This window comes from Coptis chinensis, chromosome 5, assembly GCF_015680905.1.
Source record: "Coptis chinensis isolate HL-2020 chromosome 5, ASM1568090v1, whole genome shotgun sequence".
Taxonomy (NCBI): Eukaryota; Viridiplantae; Streptophyta; class Magnoliopsida; order Ranunculales; family Ranunculaceae; genus Coptis; species Coptis chinensis.
This window is the reverse complement of record NC_141460.1, coordinates 8,355,057-8,374,641: the sequence shown is the minus strand read 5'-3', so window position 1 is coordinate 8,374,641 and position 19,585 is coordinate 8,355,057. Positions and strand designations below refer to the sequence as shown.

The 19,585-nt window shown below is 38.3% G+C and overlaps 1 protein-coding gene across 1 annotated transcript; it reads left to right on the top strand.

Annotated features, from left to right (window-relative positions):
- The first annotated feature begins 18,406 nt into the window (after positions 1–18,406).
- Positions 18,407–19,285, top strand: LOC147496515 (uncharacterized). Its single transcript, XM_086562601.1, has 2 exons — positions 18,407–19,046; positions 19,143–19,285. Exons 1-2 carry the CDS (start codon positions 18,407–18,409, stop codon positions 19,283–19,285), a joined length of 783 nt encoding a protein of 260 aa, XP_086418727.1.
- Positions 19,286–19,585: the final 300 nt, after the last annotated feature.

Sequence of the window (19,585 nt, the reverse complement as noted above, 5' to 3'; positions counted from 1 at the left end):
TTCAGTTATTGATATAGAAGGGGAAATATCTTGTACTACAGTTTCAGATACATCCGGATCATGTGCTTCTATCTCTACTGCTGCTACAGGATCAATTTCTGCTTCAGAAACTTCAAATCGTTTCTCCAAGTGTTCCAATTCCCCAAAGACATCAGGATTCCCTTTACTGGTACTCTCCCCCTGAAGGGAAGACTGGGAAACTCCCCCTGAGTAATATGGGTCAGATTCATGGAAGGAGACATCAAGAGATATATGCATCTTGTCAGTAATTAGATCATAACACCTACACCCTTTCTGAAACTCGGCATAACCCACAAAAATACACTTCTTCGCACGAGGATCAAGTTTATTTCGATCTGGTTGTGGGATATGGACATAAGCTGTACATCCAAACACCCGAGGCTCCAAGTTAGGCATGGATGTGATGGAAAAAATGTATGGAGTTTATGATAAGGATTCTGGAACTCAATTACCTGTGAAGGAGTATGGTTTATAACATAGGCTGCTACTTTCACTGCTTCACCCCAATAGGATTGAGGTACATTCATGCAAAACAAGGAAACACGAACAACTTCCAACAACTGCCTGTTCTTCCGTTCTATTAAACCATTTTGTTGGGGGGTACCAGAATTGGAGGTTTGATGACAAATTCTAATTAACAGGCAAAATTCAGACATGAGACCATTCACAAATTCCCCACTATTATCAGACTGAAAAACCCTAATAGATTGTTGATACTGTGTCGCCACCATTTTATAAAACCCAGTAAACATTTCATATACATCACTTTTGTTTTTCAGTAATGACACCTGATAAGAGCCAAAACTGTAGTTTTAACCCCTTAATAATAATACTTTTAGACCAATTATGTGAGTAATAAATAAGAGTTAATGCTAATTACATGTTTTAATGTATTTTGGGCATTGAAGTCAATTATGTGCAGAAATATGCCACTTTGGCGATATAAAGGAGTAAGGGTTGGATGCTAAGAAGTTCTGTGATTAAAGGCCAAGACGGGCAGAAACATCACATAAAAGTTAGCAGAACTTCCGAAGACCGTATCTTTGAACTCAAGCCTCGGAATTAGGCGTACCTTATGTCAAAACGACCGGCTCGGAAAGAGTTTTCCAATGGTTCAAATTTTGACCTAATCAGAGGAGCAAAAGTAGACGAAAAGCCTGTTGAAATCAAAACCATATGAAAAAGGGCCCTGTGGACTGAAGAAATTGGGCTTTGGGCTCGATTTTCCGGCCCAAAACATGGACCCTCAGCCCATGCACGAAAATATGGATCTGGTCTTCTCCATTTCCACACATAAGACTTAGCTCTAAAGTATCAATTAGGTTAGGATAGCAAGTAGCCATTAAAGCTTAGTTCTAGATCTAGTTTTTCAATTAATTAATTAGTTGTTATTCTTGTTTTAATTTTAGTATTGAATGATTGTTATTTAGTTGTTAGATCAATAAAATATTTAGTTCTTGATAATCTAGTTTCTTTTTCCATTAGTTATTAGCTTCAATTCTTAGATTTACTTATTTGTCATTATTAGTTTAAATCAATTATTGCATTAGTAGTTTCCATTTGAGTGTAAATAAGCAAAGTTCCAATCTTTTTATGATGACTTGTTTAATTGCATATGGAAATGATAGCATGATGATTCTAGGCTAAACCTCCATTAAAAGGGGGTTGAAGAAGCCTTGATAAAGCTTGATTTGTGTTAGCGTAGAGTAGTCGTAATTTCCATTCCATTCTAGAAACGATTAGTTCACCATGAGAATGGGTTTGATCGTTCACATGCTAAATGTTAGTTGGTAGAGATTACCATGAACAACTAGGGATTAGGAAAAACCAATTGTTCTAAGAAATCAGTTCAATTCGGATTATGACAATTCGTCGTTAGTAAATTAAGTCGAGTTAAGGTGGAATCAATCCCCCATAATTCCTTATCATAGATTCAACCCGTAGCATTTCGTAGTTGAATCCCATTATCTTGTTAGTATAAATTGCATCGTAGTATAATTCGTAAAACTCAAATTGACTTTGGTAGGATTGATAGTCGTAGAAAACTTGATTGCTAAGGAACTAGGAGTGGAACGAATCTTCTATTCCAACTCTACTTCAATAGTATTGAGAGTAGAAATCTTTGATAAATAGTATACATAAAAGTTTTAGTTTTACTTCTGTTTAGATTTTATCGTTTATTTGGAGTAGAATATATTCAATTTTATCGGATTATCAAATGGCGCCGCTGCCATCTTAGTTCCCTTTAGTATTGTTTTCTTTAGAATTGTTAGTTTTCCAAAGTCCCATAACCCACCCACCCTTGTTTGATTCTCACTGTGGTTGTTCATTTCAGCACTAAAAATTTTTCCTCATGAGAATTACACGGACCACCATTCATGAAGGCAAGCTAAATTGAGCCACCCGAGCCCAAACGCCCGAACTCCACTTTTTGGTCGAAGCCGACGACCAGCGCTTTGCCAAGGCAAAAACAACGAACGCCCCAAGGTTACTGGACCTTGAGGTTTTCCCCGGCGTGACCGTGCCTACCAAGGCTAACTTCAGCCGCTTAACCACGCTTTAAATGCACGGAACTCGGTTTAACTCGAATGTTTTTTGACTTTAAGCGCCCTACTTAGGCCTATTTCGAAGCGAAAGACGACTGCCCCTCTGTTGAAACTGCCCGATTTCCACAGGTTTGTTTCAAATTTCCATTTCTTCATAGTTTTTAGTGTTCTAACTTGTTATACACACTGAGCACACGTAAATAAGACGCTATTCATAAGCGAAGCAAGGAGGCATTCATGTACTTTTTTCTTCCACACCTCGCATCTCCTGTTAGAGGTTCATACTAGCATATCAGGATTGTTTGGAGCGTTGTTGTGTTTCATTAAGATTGGCTTAGCTTTGCATGAGATTAAGGTCAGGCCGAAGAAAATGCCTAACGTAATCAACCGCCAACGTTAACAAACACGCTTTTCTAGTATACCACTCACTACACCTCTAGCTAATATACCACACACACCTGAAATAATGGTCTGAAGAAAGAAAAGAGTCTCTCCTCTCGACTTTTTACAAAGCCTTGAATGATAGCCCTAAATCTTGCATCGTTCTATCAGGACCGATCTACTGGGGATTTCGAATCCCCAAATATATTTAATTTGTTACCCGCTTTTCATGGGTTAGACCATGAAAAGCCTTATCGCACATCGTAGGATTAACCAAGTCTTTACTACATTCCACCATCCTACGGTTGGTGTTGAACAAATTAAACTAAGGGTATTTCCTTTCACTTTAGCCGATAAGGCGGCGTCTTGGTTAACTGCCCAAGTGCCTAATTCTGTGGACTCGTGGGCCAAACTTGTTCAACTATTTATGGAACATTTTTACCCACCATGAAGACCGATGAAATGTTTTTCAAGATTCATTTCTTTCACGAGAATCCTCATGAATCATTTTTAGAGGCTTGGAATCGTTTCACTGATCTTCTTATAGAGTGTCCACACCATAACCTCGCGAAAGACACGCTAGTTCGTACCTTTTTCAAAGGACTTCTACACCACCATAAAGAAGTCCTTGACATAATGAATGAGGATAGTTTCCTAAGTAAGGGAGCCTCAGAGGCTTATAAACTTTTAGAAGATCAAACGAAGCGTAATAATAACTGGGGGTAGTGATGATTTCTTCCGTTCCGCTAGTTCTTCTACAACAGTTAAAGCCGTCGGTATATTTGAGATGAAACCCGATCCGGAACTTAAAAATTTAATCGAATCTCTAACTAAAAAGGTAGAGGCTATTTCTGTTCAAAAAATGCCTATCCCCATCATGAATGTCAACTCCAATCCATATAATTTCTATTTGAGTCCAGAGCATCCCGACTCCTATTGTCCTCTCGGCTATGAACAACAACAATCACAACAAGATAATGTTTGCTCGATTAATAGTTATCCTATTCCTAACGCCCCTTGGAGACAACATCCCAACTTCAGTTGGAGAAATAATCAACAAGTAACACCTCTAGGATTTAATAATCAAATGTTAGGCCAGCAAACAATTATAACCAAGGCCCACCATGACAAGGTCAGGGTAATTATAATTATAACAACCACGCTCAACCACGACAAGGACAAGGTCAGGGTAATTATAATAATTATAACAATAATAATTATAATGCTAATAGAGGTATCATTCCGGTTAATAATAATAACTATCAAAATCCACCAATTAATGATTAACGTGACATAGTTCTTGTCACACAACCAGTAGCAAATACTACTCCACAACCGGATCGTTTTGATACCTTTATGTAATCTCAACAATAGATTTTACAAGCCATCCAACTTTCTTTACAGCAGTTAGCTCAAGAGAAAGTACAACCCAAAGGTGTGTTTCCAGGTCAAGCGATAGCTAATCCTAAAACAACAAACACAGCTTTTGAGGTGAATGATAATACTACTACGGAAAATGCAAATGTAGGTGAGCTAAATGCTATCACCACTCTCCGTTCTGGGAGAGTGGTGGTTGATAACAAAGTAACTATGCCTATAGTTACCCCATCAGTTGTCCCTACACAGGAGATTGAACTAGATACCGTAATAGAAACTAAAGAGCCTACCCTTGTAGAGGTACCAGTTAAACCATAACCTAAGAAACAGAAAGCAAAGGTTAGACATCCAGTTGATCCATACGCTAAATATAGAGAGAAACCACCGTTTCCCCATAAATTAGTTATGTTAAATAGGGATACAAACTTTGACGAGATTAGGGAAGATTTTAAAAATCTAACGATAAACTTATCTTTTCTGGAAGCAATTAAAAAATTACCTCACCATGCTAAGTTTCTCAAAGAGTTGTGCATTAAAAGGCGTGAGACAAATATTCCTAAAAACGTCTTTTTAACTAAACAGTTTCCAACTTTAACGGAACACAATAGAATAGTTAAGTACAAGGATCCCGGTCGTCCTATTGTACAATGCACCTTAGGAGATTCCCACACGACGACCGCTTTACTAGACCTGGGGGCGAGTGTTAACTTACTCCAGTATTATCTATACAAACAAATAGGTCTACAAGAGATGCAACCTACTAAAATGACGTTGCAATTAGCATATCGATCTATTATATACCCTAAGGGTGTGGTTGAAAACATGCTTGTTAAGGTTCAGGATTTCTACTATCCTACTGATTTTGTTATCCTCGATATAGAAGTCACTAATGACTCTGTTCCGATCATCTTAGGGTGTCCCTTCTTGGCGACTGCCAACGCGCTTATAAACTGCCGCGATGGTTCAATGTCCTTATCTTTTGGCCATCTTTTGGTTGAGGTAAATGTTTTTAAAATGATGAAACAGTTACCAGATTTGTCTATAGATGGAGAGGTTAGCATGATCGAGAGCTTAGCTCAAGATTACTTTAATAACACGTTTCTAGAAAACTATATGCATAAATTCCTTTCTTTTGGAAGTTCAGATTTTGTCGATGACTCCTACGTAGAGGAAGTCAACACCATCTTCAAGTCTACACAAATCATAAACCCTTCGGTTGCTCCATATACAGAGTTTGAAGACCTGCTACCTAAGCAAGTATTCATTACTCAAGATAAGGACCCTCTAGAAGCATTTATCGATATTCCTTCCACCCCGGTGCTTAAACCTCTTCCTCCTGAGTTAAAGTATATTCAACTTAATCCGGATGGTAGTCATCCGGTAATTATATCTTCTCTGTTATCTAAAGAGGAAGAGACACGGTTGATCAAGGTGATTATGGAACATCGTTCTGCAATTGGTTGGTCCCTAGCCGACATTAAGGGAATTGACCCTAATGTATGCACTCATCGTATCCATTTGGAGGATAACGCAAAGACTTATTGTGAACCTCAGCGTCGCTTGAACCCTGCCATGAAAGAGGTGGTCAGGGAAGAGGTCTTATGGTTACTCGATGTGGGTATCATATACCCAATCTCTGATAGCGAATGGGTAAGTCCAATTCATGTAGTTCCAAAGAAATCAGGGATTACCATGGTACGTAATGCCAAGGGTGAATATGTTACCATGCATGGTCCTATGAAATGGAGGATTTGTATTGATTATAGACGTTTAAATGCCATGACACGGAAGGATCATTTTCCTTTACCCTTTATAGATAAGATGCTTGAACGTCTAGCTGGTCATGCTTTTTATTGTTTTTTGGATGGCTACTCTGGCTATTTCCAAATTATTATTGATATTAATGACTAAGAAAAGACTACCTTCACATGTCCTTTTGGAACATACGCCTGTAAATGAATGCCTTTTGGCCTTTGTAATGCTCCTAGTACCTTCTAGCGGTGTATGCTTCATATATTTAGTGACATGGTAGAGCGTTTGATGGAAGTATTCATGGATGATTTTTCTATCTATGGAGACTCTTTCACTGAATGCCTGTCTAACCTGTCTAAAGTTTTGACATGATGTGAAGAGAAAAGTCTCGTTTTAAATTGGGAATGTCACTTTATGGTGAAAAAAGGCATAGTACTAGGTCACATCGTATCTAGTGATGGCATCAAAGTAGATAAGGCCAAACTAGATAAGATAGCCACTCTACCTATACCACGGACTGTCCATGATATTAGAGCCTTTTTAGGCCATGCAGGTTTTTATAGGTGCTTTATCAAAGATTTTTCGAAAATAGCTAGGCCATTAACTAATCTGCTCTTAAAGGATGTCATCTTTGATTTTAATTTTAACTGTAAGCAGGCTTTTGAAACTTTAAAAGCCGCCTTAACTTCTGCACCCATTATATAGCCTTCCGATTGGTCTAAACCTTTCGAACTCATGTGTGATGCTAGTGATTATGCAGTTGGTGCTGTCTTGGGACAGAAACTAGATAATAAATCTACTATTATTTATTATGCTAGTAAAATTCTAAACGATGCTCAAAGGAATTATACAACTACTAAAAAAGAATTCTTAGCTGTTGTTTATGCTTTAGATAAGTTTCGTCATTATTTGGTTGGTTCTAAGACTCTAGTTTACATGGACCATCACCTTTAGGTACCTTCAAAGTTAGAAAGTTTCGCTAAGAGATTAATCCGATGGATTCTTCTCCTGCAAGAATTCACATTAGAAATAAATGACAAACGAGGGGACGAAAACGTAGTTGCCGACCACTTATCTAGGCTTACAAACGACGATGATGGTAATTCTGAGTCCATATCCGGACTCTTTTCCTGATAAGCATCTGTATGCTATTTTTTATGCACCATGGTATGCTGACATTGTGAATTATTTAGCGTCTGATGTTATTCCTTATGATTGGTCAAGAAATGAACGTAAGAAGTTCTTGGCCAGAGTTAAGCTATACTACTGGGATGAGCCCTACCTTTTCAAGTATTGTGCGGATCAGATTATTTGTCGTTGTATTCTCCAATGGGAATATAATGAGCTTCTCTCATTCTGCCATGACAAAGAGTGTGGTGGCCATTTTAGTGGTATGAAAACAGCTGCTAAAATTCTTCAATGTAGGTTTTATTGGCTTACTCTCTTTAAAGATGCCCAAGTGCATTGCAAGACGTGCATTCGTTGCCAACAACTTGGGTGAATCACGAAGCGTAATATGATTCCATTAAATCCAATCATGGTGGTAGAAATTTTTGACGTATGGGCATTGATTTCATGGGTCCCTTTCCAGTTTCCCACGGTTTCATTTATATTCTAGTTGCCGTGGACTACGTGTCTAAATGGATAGATGCCATGACTTGCCGTAACAATGACTATAAGGCAGTTGTGTTTTTGTTAAAGAGTATATTTTCTGTCGATTTGGCATTCCCAAAGCCATCATTAGTGATGGTGGAACACATTTTTGCAACAGAGTTGTTACATCTCTCGTGAAAAAGTATGGAGTTACACATAAGGTAGCAACTCCATATCATCCACAAACTAGCAGACAAGTAGAAGTTTCTAATAGGGAAATCAAAAAGATATTAGAAACAACTGTAAATCCTGATAGGAAAGACTAGTCAAAGCGTCTATCTGATGCCTTATGGGCATATAGGACTGTTTTCAAAACTCTTATATATATGTCTCCCTTTAGACTTGTATTTGGGAAACCTTGCCATTTGCTCGTTGAATTGGAGCACCGTGCTATGTGGGCTATAAAAAGCCTTAACTTCAATTTTAATGAGGCTGGTGTCAAGCGCAAGTTGCAATTAAATGAGCTTGAAGAAATCCGTGGCGATTCTTATGATCTCGCGAAGGATTATAAAGCTAACATGAAACATGTTCATGATAAGCAAATCTTGCGCAAATAGAGTTTGTGGTAGGTCAAAAGGTCTTACTTTACAACTCTTGTCTACATATTTTTTAGGAAATTAAAAACCCGTTGGTCTGGTCCTTTTTTGGTTACTGAAGTCACCCCTCATGGGGCAATCACCTTGGTAAATCCCAAGGACAATAGTACCTTTCAAGTCAATGGCCAACGGTTGAAACATTTCCATGAGCTTTTGTCCCCTGATGTAGAGGAAGTCCTTTTATAGGACCCTATCTATCTTGGTCGACCTTTTTTCGTTGGTGTACTTCCTTTCATTTACATATATTGGTAAGTGCACCATTCAGGTAACCGGGCCCTCCCTATGGAGTGTGTGGCTGTAAGTATCGGATCCTAAGTCCACATTAAACATAATTCACATTTTCCACTCTTGCATGTTTTCTCGGATTTCGAGTCATGTTCCTCTATGGTGTGAATTATGCAATTATTGTTTTCTTGTTTTTCTTATTTTAAATATTTTTTAAAAAATAATAAGAATAAAAATTGTTAAAATCACAAACATAGTAATTTAGGAAGTCTCGGGAATCTGACTTTAAAAGACCCATTTTTAAAACAAATTTTCTAAACTCTGTGTCTAAAATTTGTTTGGGGGTGGAGTGTTCGTTTCCGTCCTGGATTGTTCAATTTTCCAGTTGTGTTGTTTAGGCCATTTAATTATATTTCGACTCGGGTTGACATTATCTATGAAATTAGAGTTCATTCGTTCGCATAACTTATGTCATGCACGCACTTCGAGGCATTTTCTATCTTCTTATATGTCATCCACGGTCATAATAGAGTGTTTTATAGATCATTGGATTGGAAATTCTCTCCTGATCATTTCCATATCTCATTCGCAAAAATCGGACCGGTAACGAAGCAACAATTCTATTGTGAAGTTGCGCTAAAAATTGAATTTTTGGAATTCGAATTGGGCTTGAGCCCAAGCCCACAGTATAACCCAAGAACGCATCGTTCTTCTTCTTCACCTTTACCATTGCCATTAACATGTTTTCAACCTAGAACCAAAATAAAAAAAAATAAAAAAGAAAAACCTAACTTAACCCACGCCCAAATTCATTCCCAAACCATATATTCTTCTCCAACTCATTCCCCTAACAATTTCCACCACCGAAAACCACCAAAAATCAAAAAAATTTGAACTGCCGCGCCACCCACACGCCACCACCATTTTTTTTTTTTTGTAAGGTTGTTTCAACTTGTTCATACACCTTTTACAAACCCTCAAATCCTTTCAACACTTAAAAATGGCTCAAAGACGTAGGATTTTGCCGGAGCACGCGTTCTTGCCAACTTTGGCGCCGTTTTACGGTGTGAGATGGATGGTTAGAGAGATTGGAGTGGCTTGTGGTACTTCAATGACGATTTTTACCACGAAGATTTGGTCCGACACAATTTTATAGGACGAGGGAGTTGGATGAGAATAGAATTTTTGTTAAGGTATTGGGAGGAAGAGAGAAGTATCTCTGGGTTATTGGTTGAGATTTTAGGCATTCGCCAGAGGCGCCATCTCGATGCCACATTATAGGATTCCCAATTTATTGGGTCGAAGCCTTTGATGAACACGATTTGTTTGGAAGGGGGAACTACAATGCGAGCTCGCATTGTGTTCGCCGATCGTCTCGGAACCAACCAACCGGGCCGTAGCTCAGTGGATTGGTAGGAATGTCATAGGAAAGGAGAAAGTCAGCGACATCGGTCTGAACTGCCTTCACATTCTATGGATACTCTAGGAGCAGAAGTATGAGTTCTGTATTTTGGAGTTTTTGAGTAACATGATTAGGGGAGTTGGGAAAAGTATTGCACCTCTCCCTGTTTTGATAACGAAGATCATGATGACCTTGAGTGACTGACTCGGCGTCGATAAGATTTGCCGAAAGAGCATCGAAATCCTCATATTTATCGGAGTGTATCTAAAAAGTTTGGAGGTTGCTGAAGAAGAGGGTAGTTGAAGAGGATGATTTCGGAGGATGAGGAGGACCGCGACATGTTTTGATGCCGATGCCTTGGAGAGGTGTAGGTCGGATCGAACGCGATGACTGTGATTCATCATGGCATGAGTTCTCTCAATACTATTTGTGAAGACCTCCGGACTCGGTAGGCTACCATGCATCATAACCGAGACTTCGTGCCAGTAGCGAGGATGAGCGATGGAAACAGATGGGGCGAGATGGAAGCTCAGTATAAAGTTCGAGACGATATGCTTGCACGCTTTTCCACCCGGGGGTGCCTCTTTGAGGAGGAGCGATCGTGAGGCACGAGCGGCGTCGTCGCCCTTGAGACGGATGGCTCGGCCCATCAGGAATTTCGGGAGCCATCACCTTCCCATGTGCCTTCCACTACCAGCAGCGAGTGGTTTAGGAATATTATAAGTTGATGTTGTTTTTGTATTTCCTTTTTATTTTAGTTTGGATGTTAATTTATGAATTCCGTAGTTAAATTTGAATTTGGTTGTTAAATATTGTTTGGATTTCAATTTTAATATAATATGGTTCTTTTTCAAATTGTGCATTGTTTTTATCATTAATCCCACCTTTCTGAATTGTTTGGGGGTGGTATTTTTTACTCTAGCATGATTTGTGATATAATCCTCCAGTTTAGAATTTGTTTTGGAGTGAGGGTTGAGAATAATGCCGATATGGGCATGGCTATGAATAAATATTGTGGTAGGATGAAATCTCGATGAGTTAGGCAGTTTCTATCCTAAATTCAATCTAAAAGATATTAGGGTTGTTTTAGAATCAAGAATATGAGTTGTTTCCGTTTTCGGTTTTGGAAATTTTTTTGTTTCCGGCAATTGCCTTAAAACTTTTTGGCAACTTCCCGATTCATTTTAGCAACTTAAAATCTATAAAAACTTCATTCATTCTACACTCACAACCCACACTACACCTCACTTTCATCTTTTACCTGTCACTCCCACGGTTCCCATTTTTCTTCTCCATTTTAGCAACTTTCAATTTCGGAGCGTGCTTGCGCCCGATTAATCGCGACTTCGCCTTAGGCCTTATCTCGCCAGAATTTCATCGAGCGACCAGCAGCGACCCTACCAAGCCAGAGCTGAAGCCGAGCGACTGCGCCCACAACACTGGAATTCCGGTTTTCATCCCGGCGTGACCAGCCCATTCCGAGCAAAAAGTGAGCTACCGCACCCAAGTGCACGGAACTCGAAAATCACCAAAAGGCGCGCCGCCTACCGAGCATAGGTTGAAGCGACTCCGCGCCCAAAACCCCGTGGGCAAGAAAAATTCAAATTTTTTGTGGGTTGTTCCAAGATCATTGCAGCTTTTCTAAAGAGTAGTTTTGTGATGACTTCTCCTATAGTAATACCGGAGCAGTCTTTCGAACACTTGTTGGGGAGCGAGACTTATGGACATTGGTTTTGTGAAAGGATCATGCAGTTCGGATGGAGGCATCTTCTGGTAAGTGAAGACGACTTGTATTCACCTAAGCTTACTGAATTTTTTTACAATAATGTTAAGTTCTATTATAACCAGGATGGAGAACAAGAATTCTCCGTCACGGTTGATGATACACCACTAGAATTCAATAAGTATGTGGTAGCATTAGTTTCAGGAATACCAATACCTGATCCTATTCTGCGTGGGAATATATGACCGATAATGCATACCTCTATGACTATACATATTTCCATGAGTATTATGGGGGAGGGGTATTTTGTATAATGGACTTAGGGCATTACAACATATCCCTTGGTAGCCTGTCCTTAAATGTAGGCACTACTATGTTATTCATCCCGATGAATATTTTAGGGGATTGGCAGTTTAGCTCTGCAAATAGTACCGTTGATGACGTTTTCCTTGCTTTAGATGAGGGATGTCGCCGATATGACATTCCCCGAGTATTAGTGGCTAGTCTTAAGAGAGCCCAAAGCATGCGACATAAGTATCTTCTTATGCCTATTTTGGTTTGTCGCATCATGCTCAGTTGTTTACCTGAATTCTGTACCCAGTTCACAGATTAGAAAAGGGTTGAAGTCATGAGACCCACCAATTGGGTGGTTCGCTCATTTCAGTAATGACTTGGCCGGGATGGCAGGTGCAACCACATTTGGTTGCTCCTTACACCCCATCAAACATAGTAACACTAGACAGGTTAGCACAGGTTGACGACACACGGCGGCGGGCTTGGCAAGTTATCATGGCATGGCAGGATGCGAAGGAACCTCCTCTCTTTGGAGAGAGAAATGAGGAAAATGCTTAAGCGGGAGTTAAGGTTAGTTTTTATTTCAGTTAGTGTCTGATATGTCCCAAGCAATTTATTTCTCATTAACCCTATTACGGGTGGAACTCTTATAGAGTTGCGTCAGTTTTTCTTTTCTATATTAGTATGTTTAACCTTGTTTTGTAGATGGTCCATAATTTCACGCGTTTCAATGGTATTTCTTTAACCTATTTATTTAAATACTTTGAGGACAAAGCATGCTTCTTGTTTGGGGGCATAGAAATATGTGTAATTAAGGCATCTGTTAAGATATAGATATGTATAATATGCACTTGTTTTAATTTCTAGTTAAAAATTCAAAAATTTTAAAAAAAAAATATATATATATACACTAAGGAATATTGGTATTGTTTCTTTCTCTAGGCCCCTGATAATCTACAAATCTCACGTAGCTTTTGCATTAGAACAATTTTTAGAAACTTAGGCTAATATGTAGGTAATAATTCTTACATTTATCTATAAATATGTTATATGAGTATCTATGATTGTTGGTGATTAAGTTTAAAATCTAGGCTAAAGTGCTTATTCTACAAATCCTGTGAGAATATAGCCTAAAAGCCTTATATGAGTGAACATTTGAGAAATAACACAAGGGAGAAGTAAAATCCGGATAGAAAAATCACACGTCCACTTGCTTGATCACTATACCATATCCTAAGCGAGAATTTAGGCCCTCTTTGGATCGATATAGCCAGAATTCAAACCTATGAATTATTTTCCGCTAGTCTCCCCTCTGAGCCTTTCTTTAGCCTTTCATAAACCACAAATTCTTTACCCTGTTACAAAACAAAACAAAATAAAAAAAAATCAACCTACCCAATTCTTTGAATAAGTCTGAGAATAGAGATGAAGAATAGAAAAGAGAAGAACCTTCGAAATCAAGAATTCGTTAGTCGCTTTATATGAGAAAAGTAAGTTTCCATCCAAATAAAAAAATAAAATAAAAAAATAAAAGAAAATAAAGAGTTAGAACTCCAAAAATAGAATCAAGGAGTCAAAAGCCAAAGAAAAAGAAAAAAAAAATATGGCTAAGGATGGAAACAAAGTGTAGAAGCAAAAGTAAAGAACAAGGGTTTCTCTAGTTGCATAATATAAAGCTTCTATTATCTCAGACTTGTCCTTTTTGAATATCCATTTCCTTCCTTCTTAAACCATCTCCTAATCCCTGCAACACCTAATAAAGACCTCTAGCTCAATTAGGAATATGTTAGTGTGATAGTAAGTAGCAGATGTGTTTGATCGACTCCGACTTCCTTGTGCGTTATTGAGTTTGTAAGGTAAAGTGTGCCCATTTTGCTGACTGAAAATCGGAGTAGCTTAAACTTGAAAGCGGAAAAATCAGAGTGGTTTTTGTCTTGACATTTATGTGAGGACTTACTTAAGGACGCTATTTCGAGTTTTCAGAAACGGACCTGCTAGTTCATCTTATAAACTAATTGTATATATGTTTATTCGTAGATGATTGATTATTATGCATATATTAGCTTAGGTTTCAACTTGATTATTTTGTATTCATTGCTAGTGAGATGTATAGATAATTAATACATAGATAAGGAAACAATAGTTTTATTTATGAGTCGTTGTAGTATAGAGATGAAGTTTGTGAGTACCTTCATTGGAAAACTCTCACGAGGCAATAACACGTCCACTAGGGAATTCCTAGTGGTTTAAGGCCTTGTTGCATATGGTCAATGCAATTGCTCTCGGTGAAACGAGATTAGTTAGAACTCCATTTTTGGTCACTTATGCTAATTTCTCATATTTGCTTGAGGACAAGCAAAATGCTGTTTGGGGGTGGTTTGATAAGAGCCTAAAACTGTAGTTTTAACCCCTTAACAATAATACTTTTAGACCAATTATGCGAGTAATAAATAAGAGTTAATGCTAATTACGTACTTTTATGTATTTCAGGCATTGAAGTCAATTATGTACAGAAATGTGCCACTTTGGCGATATAAAGGTGTAAGGGTTGGTTGCTAAGAAGTTCTGTGATTAAAGGCCAGGACGGGCAAAAACAACACACAAAAGTCAGTAGAACTTCCGAAGACCGTATCTTTGGACTTAGGCCTCGAATTGGGCGTACCTTATGTCAAAACGACCGACTCGAAAGAGCTTTCCAATGGTCCAAACCTTGACCCAATCAGAGGAGCATAAGTAGACGAAAAGCCTATTGAAGTCAAAGCTATCTGAAAAGGGCCCTATGGACTGAAGAAATTGGGCTTTGGGCTCGATTTTTTGGCCCAAAACATGGACCCTCAGCCCATGCACGAAAATATGGATCTGGTCTCCTCCATTTCCACACACAAGACTTAGCTCTGAAGTATCAATTAGGTTAGGATAGCAAGTAGCCATTAAAGCTTAGTTCTAGATCTAGTTTTTCAATTAATTAATTAGTTGTTATTCTTGTTTTAATTTCAGTATTGAATGATTGTTATTTAGTTGTTAGATCGATAAAATATTTAGTTCTTGATAATCTAGTTTCGTTTTCCATTAATTATTAGCTTCAATTCTTAGATTTACTTATTTGTCATTATTAGTTTAAATCAATTTTTGTATGAGTAGTTTCCATTTGAGTTTAAATAAGCAAAGTTCCAATTTTTTTATGTTGACTTGTTTAATTGCATATGGAAATGATAGCATGATGATTCTAGGCTAAACCTCCATTAGAGGGGGTTGAAGAAGCCTTGATGAAGGTTGATTTGTGTTAGCGTAGAGTAGTCGTAATTTCCATTCCATTCTAGAAACGATTAGTTCACCATGAGAATGGGTTTGATAATTCACATGCTAGATCTTAGTTGGTAGAGATTACCATGAACAACTAGGGATTAGGAAGAACCAATTATTCTGTGAAATCAGTTCAATTCGGATTACGACGATTCGTCGTTAGTAAATTAAGTCGAGTTAAAATGGAATCAATCCCCCCTAATTCCTTATCATAGATTCAACCCGTAGCATTTCGTAGTTGAATACCATTATCTTGTTAGTATAAATTGCATCGTAGTATAATTCATAAAACTCTCATTGACTTTGGTAGGATTGATAGTCATAGAAAACTTGAATGCTAAGGAGCTAGGAGTGGAACGAATCTTCTATTCCAACTCTACTTCAATAGTATCGAAAGTAGAAATCTTTGATAAATAGTATACATAAAAGTTTTAGTTTTACTTCCATTTAGATTTTATCGTTTATTCGGAGTGGAATATATTCAATTTTATTGGATTATCAACACCTAAGTCATGTGAGTGCAATTATCAATAAAAGTCATATAATAGCGAACTCCAGAAAAAGAAGAAACTTTGGCAGGACCCCAAACATCAGAGTGAATTTTCATAAAAGGAACAGAACATCTATTAAGACTTGGTGAATATGAAATACGGTGGCTCTTGGCCAGTTCACAAATGTCACAATGAAACTCAGAATCACTAACAACTGAAAATAACTGAGGTTGCAACCTCTTAAGATAACTAAACAAAAGATGACCTAACCTACGATGCCATAGCCACACAACTTATTTTGCATTCTCAACCCTATTGACCTAATTAGCTTGCCCTAGAGAATTCTTTTGTTTCTCTCCAGTTTCTGTCAAATCCAGATAGTACAGTTTACCCCTTCTAACACCATAACCAAGGACTTGTCGAGTCAGAATGTCCTGAAAAACACAGAAGGATGGATAGAACGTCATAGTACATGTAAGTGCTAGAATGATTTGACAAACAGACAATAGGTTATAAGTAAGGGATGGAACAACTAAGATAGATTCAAGAGTGAGGGTTTTAGATAACACGTACAATAGAACCTTCTCCGCTAACCGAGTTGGAGTGCCATCTGCAGTAGAAACAGCGGTTTGAGATGAAGCTTTAAGACTTTCCACAAGGCTAGGGTCATTTGTCATATAGTCAGATGCACCCGAATCAATTATCCATGTACTATTCGAAATAACCTTACCATTCATACCTGATTGAGTTACATTAGCCGAAGCATGGTTTGGATGTCCATGCACAACATTAGCAATATCATCCTTGCTTATATTCTTTCGTGGCCTCTTTGCGAAGTCCCACCAATTAGGATAGCCAATCACTTCATAATATCTCTCCTTGCTATGACCCAATTCTCCACAAACACTGCATTTTTTATCTGCATAAGGATTGGATTTACCTTTAGGGTTGCATAAAGAACCAGAGAAACCGGGTGGAGTAATCGTCTTGCTATGAACAGCCAAGATAGATGATTCAGTTGATATAGAGCGCCCTATAACATGTTTCTCCAATTGCACCTTGTGAATGTAAGCATAGCTTTGCTCCAAGGAAAATTTAGGGTCCTTGCGAAGAATCTCTCCACGCACCTGATCATACTCCGAATCGAGTCCATGCAAAAACATATGAACCCATAATCTGGACATTGTTGACGTGTCTTGCACTACAGCTGCAACATTGTTATTCTGGGACGTCACCCTTTGATCAATCTCCTGGAACATGACCACCAATTCGTTGTAATAGGAAGGAATAGGTCTCCCATTCTGCTTCGCTTCAAAGCACTTCGTATTTAATTCAAAAATTCGAGTTTCATCAGAGTCATCATAGAAGGTCTTCTCCACAGCCTCCCAAATGTCTTTTGTAGTAGGAAGACGAATATATCGATTCATAAGAGAAATCTCCATAGAATTAATAAGCCAACTTTTCACCTTTTCATTATCTGTTGCCCAACCTTCATAATCGGTCGAATTCATATCCGGTTCAACCTTTGTGCCAGTAAAAAAACCAATCTTTCCCTTTGCTCCAATACGCATCCGTATGAGAGGAGCCCATATGGTATAGTTGGACTCATCTAATGAAATAGATTTTGGGAACACGAAGTTGTCTTATGGGGTGTAGTAGTGATGAATGACGTTGGAAGAATTGTTGTCAGATCCAGCCATTGCAGAAAAAAAACGAAAAATTTGGGTTTTAGGTTTAGGGTTTGGAAAAAATTTGGGTTTGAGATTCAAGGATGGTTTGATTAATGGTTGTAATACGCAGTATATTTCAATGGTTTGGCTCTGATAACATGTAGAACTAGAGGATTCAATTCAATTCAGTGTATATTTACTTGATTGAATTCTAAGAGATTATAATTTGGTTTATATATAGGTTACAACAAATAGAAACAAAACAGTCGGTGGCTTGAGAAACACGGGGCACGGGTCGCGCTCAAGTTACTAGAACTCGCTCACGCCTGAGGCGCAGGTCGCGCTCTATTTGTACTTCATCTGAGTGTAGGTCGCACTCAATACATGAAAACTAATATACAACTTTCTACAAGCCCTTCATTATTAGGCTCACTCTAAGAGTAAGTTCAATGGGGGGCTATATAGGCTGCTAAAGGCAAATATAACACCCCAACCACAAAAATGTCATTCCAATGGGGCTGCTAAAAGAGTTTTAAATTTGGAAAGAGTCAAAAACCCAGCCAAAGTTAAGACCTTTGCTAGCAGCTGCCATAATAAGTTTCGGGAGATGGACGTCATAGTTTCTGCTGCCTGTTGGTTATTTATGTATAGACGGTATAAACTATGCTATCTGTCTCCAGTTTTAATTAAATGGACAGATGACAGACACTGTGCCGTCCGGACTTTCCAGACACTCAACACGATTTAGACTTAGCCAAATTCAACTAATTTTTCACTTGCATGTATTTACTTGTCATCAAAGCCTCAACCCTCAACTCTTCAACCACCAACCTCATTTCTTGTGTCAACTTTATAGACCACAAATTTCTCAACTTTGCCTTCACTCACACTTTTTGCATTATTATTCTCAACTTTGCAACCTTTATTCTCACATTCATTCTCAACTTTGTAACTTTTCTTTTCACATTCAAAATGGCTTATTCTTCTTGCTATGTTGAATCAAGCTCCTCATCCGAAGATGAGAACACGATGAATGACGATGAGAACATGTTCATACCTATTTACTTGTTGTTGCAAGACATGCACGAAGCTACTCGTGATCATCGAGGCTCGGTCCCAGGTAGAAAGTACATTTATCGTGATCGAATCGAAGCTCATAATAGGATTATGAGGGATTATTTCGTGCAATACCCGAAGTATCCCCTTGATATTTTCCGTAGGAGGTTTATGATGCACCGCCATCTCTTCCTCCGAATCTTGAAAGCCGTCTCCGACCATGACAAGTACTTCACATACAAGGTTGATGGCATTGGAAAGCCATGTTTGATGGGTATGCAAAAAGTGGTTGCTTGCATTTGTTTGCTTGTATATGGTTGTGGTGCGGATGCATGGGATGAATACGTTCAAATCGTAAAGACCACCCTTTTCGAAAGCTTGAGGCATTTTTGTGATGCCATGTTGGCGGTCTTCGAGGAAAAATATTTGAGGGCTCCAAACAAAGAAGACATTCAACGTCTACTTGCACAAGGTGAAAATTGTAGCTTCTCGGGTATGCTTGGAAGTTTGGATTGTATGTATTGGCAATGGGAAATATGTCCTACGGCATGGCAAGGTACACATATAGGACATAGGAAGAAACCTACAATCATTTTGGAAGTCGTTGCCGATCAAGACTTGTGGATTTGACACTTTTTTTTTGGTATGGCAGGTTTAAATACGACGACAGTGCTTCAACGTTCTCACCTCTTTGACAATCTTATGCGTGGTGATGTTCTTCATTGCAATTACATCGTGAATGGTCGCCAATACAAAATGAGTTACTATCTAGCCGATGAGATTTATTCTAAATAGGCTACACTTGTACAAACAATCACTCATCCAACAACTCAAATAGAAGGATTCTTTGCTAAGATGTAAGAAGCGTGTTGCAAAGATGTGGAGCGTGCATTTGGTGTTTTACAATTTAGATGGGGGATAATCAAGAGGCCGACACGAATTTGGAGTAGGGATGACATTAATCGGATAATGAAGACGTGTATAATTTTACATAATATAATTATTAAGGATGAACGAGAGATTGATATCGAAGATTGGCAAATTGACTTGGATTGGGAGTCACCATTGCATTGCATGTTGTCGAAAATCGAAATA

Excerpts from the sequence above, each read along its gene's own strand:
- LOC147496515 (XM_086562601.1), top strand. The coding sequence starts at position 18,407 with ATGGCTTATTCTTCTTGCTATGTTGAATCAAGCTCCTCATCCGAAGAT. Across the intron at positions 19,047-19,142 it reads ATGTCCTACGGCATGGCAAG|GTTTAAATACGACGACAGTG; the intron begins GTACACATATAG and ends TTGGTATGGCAG.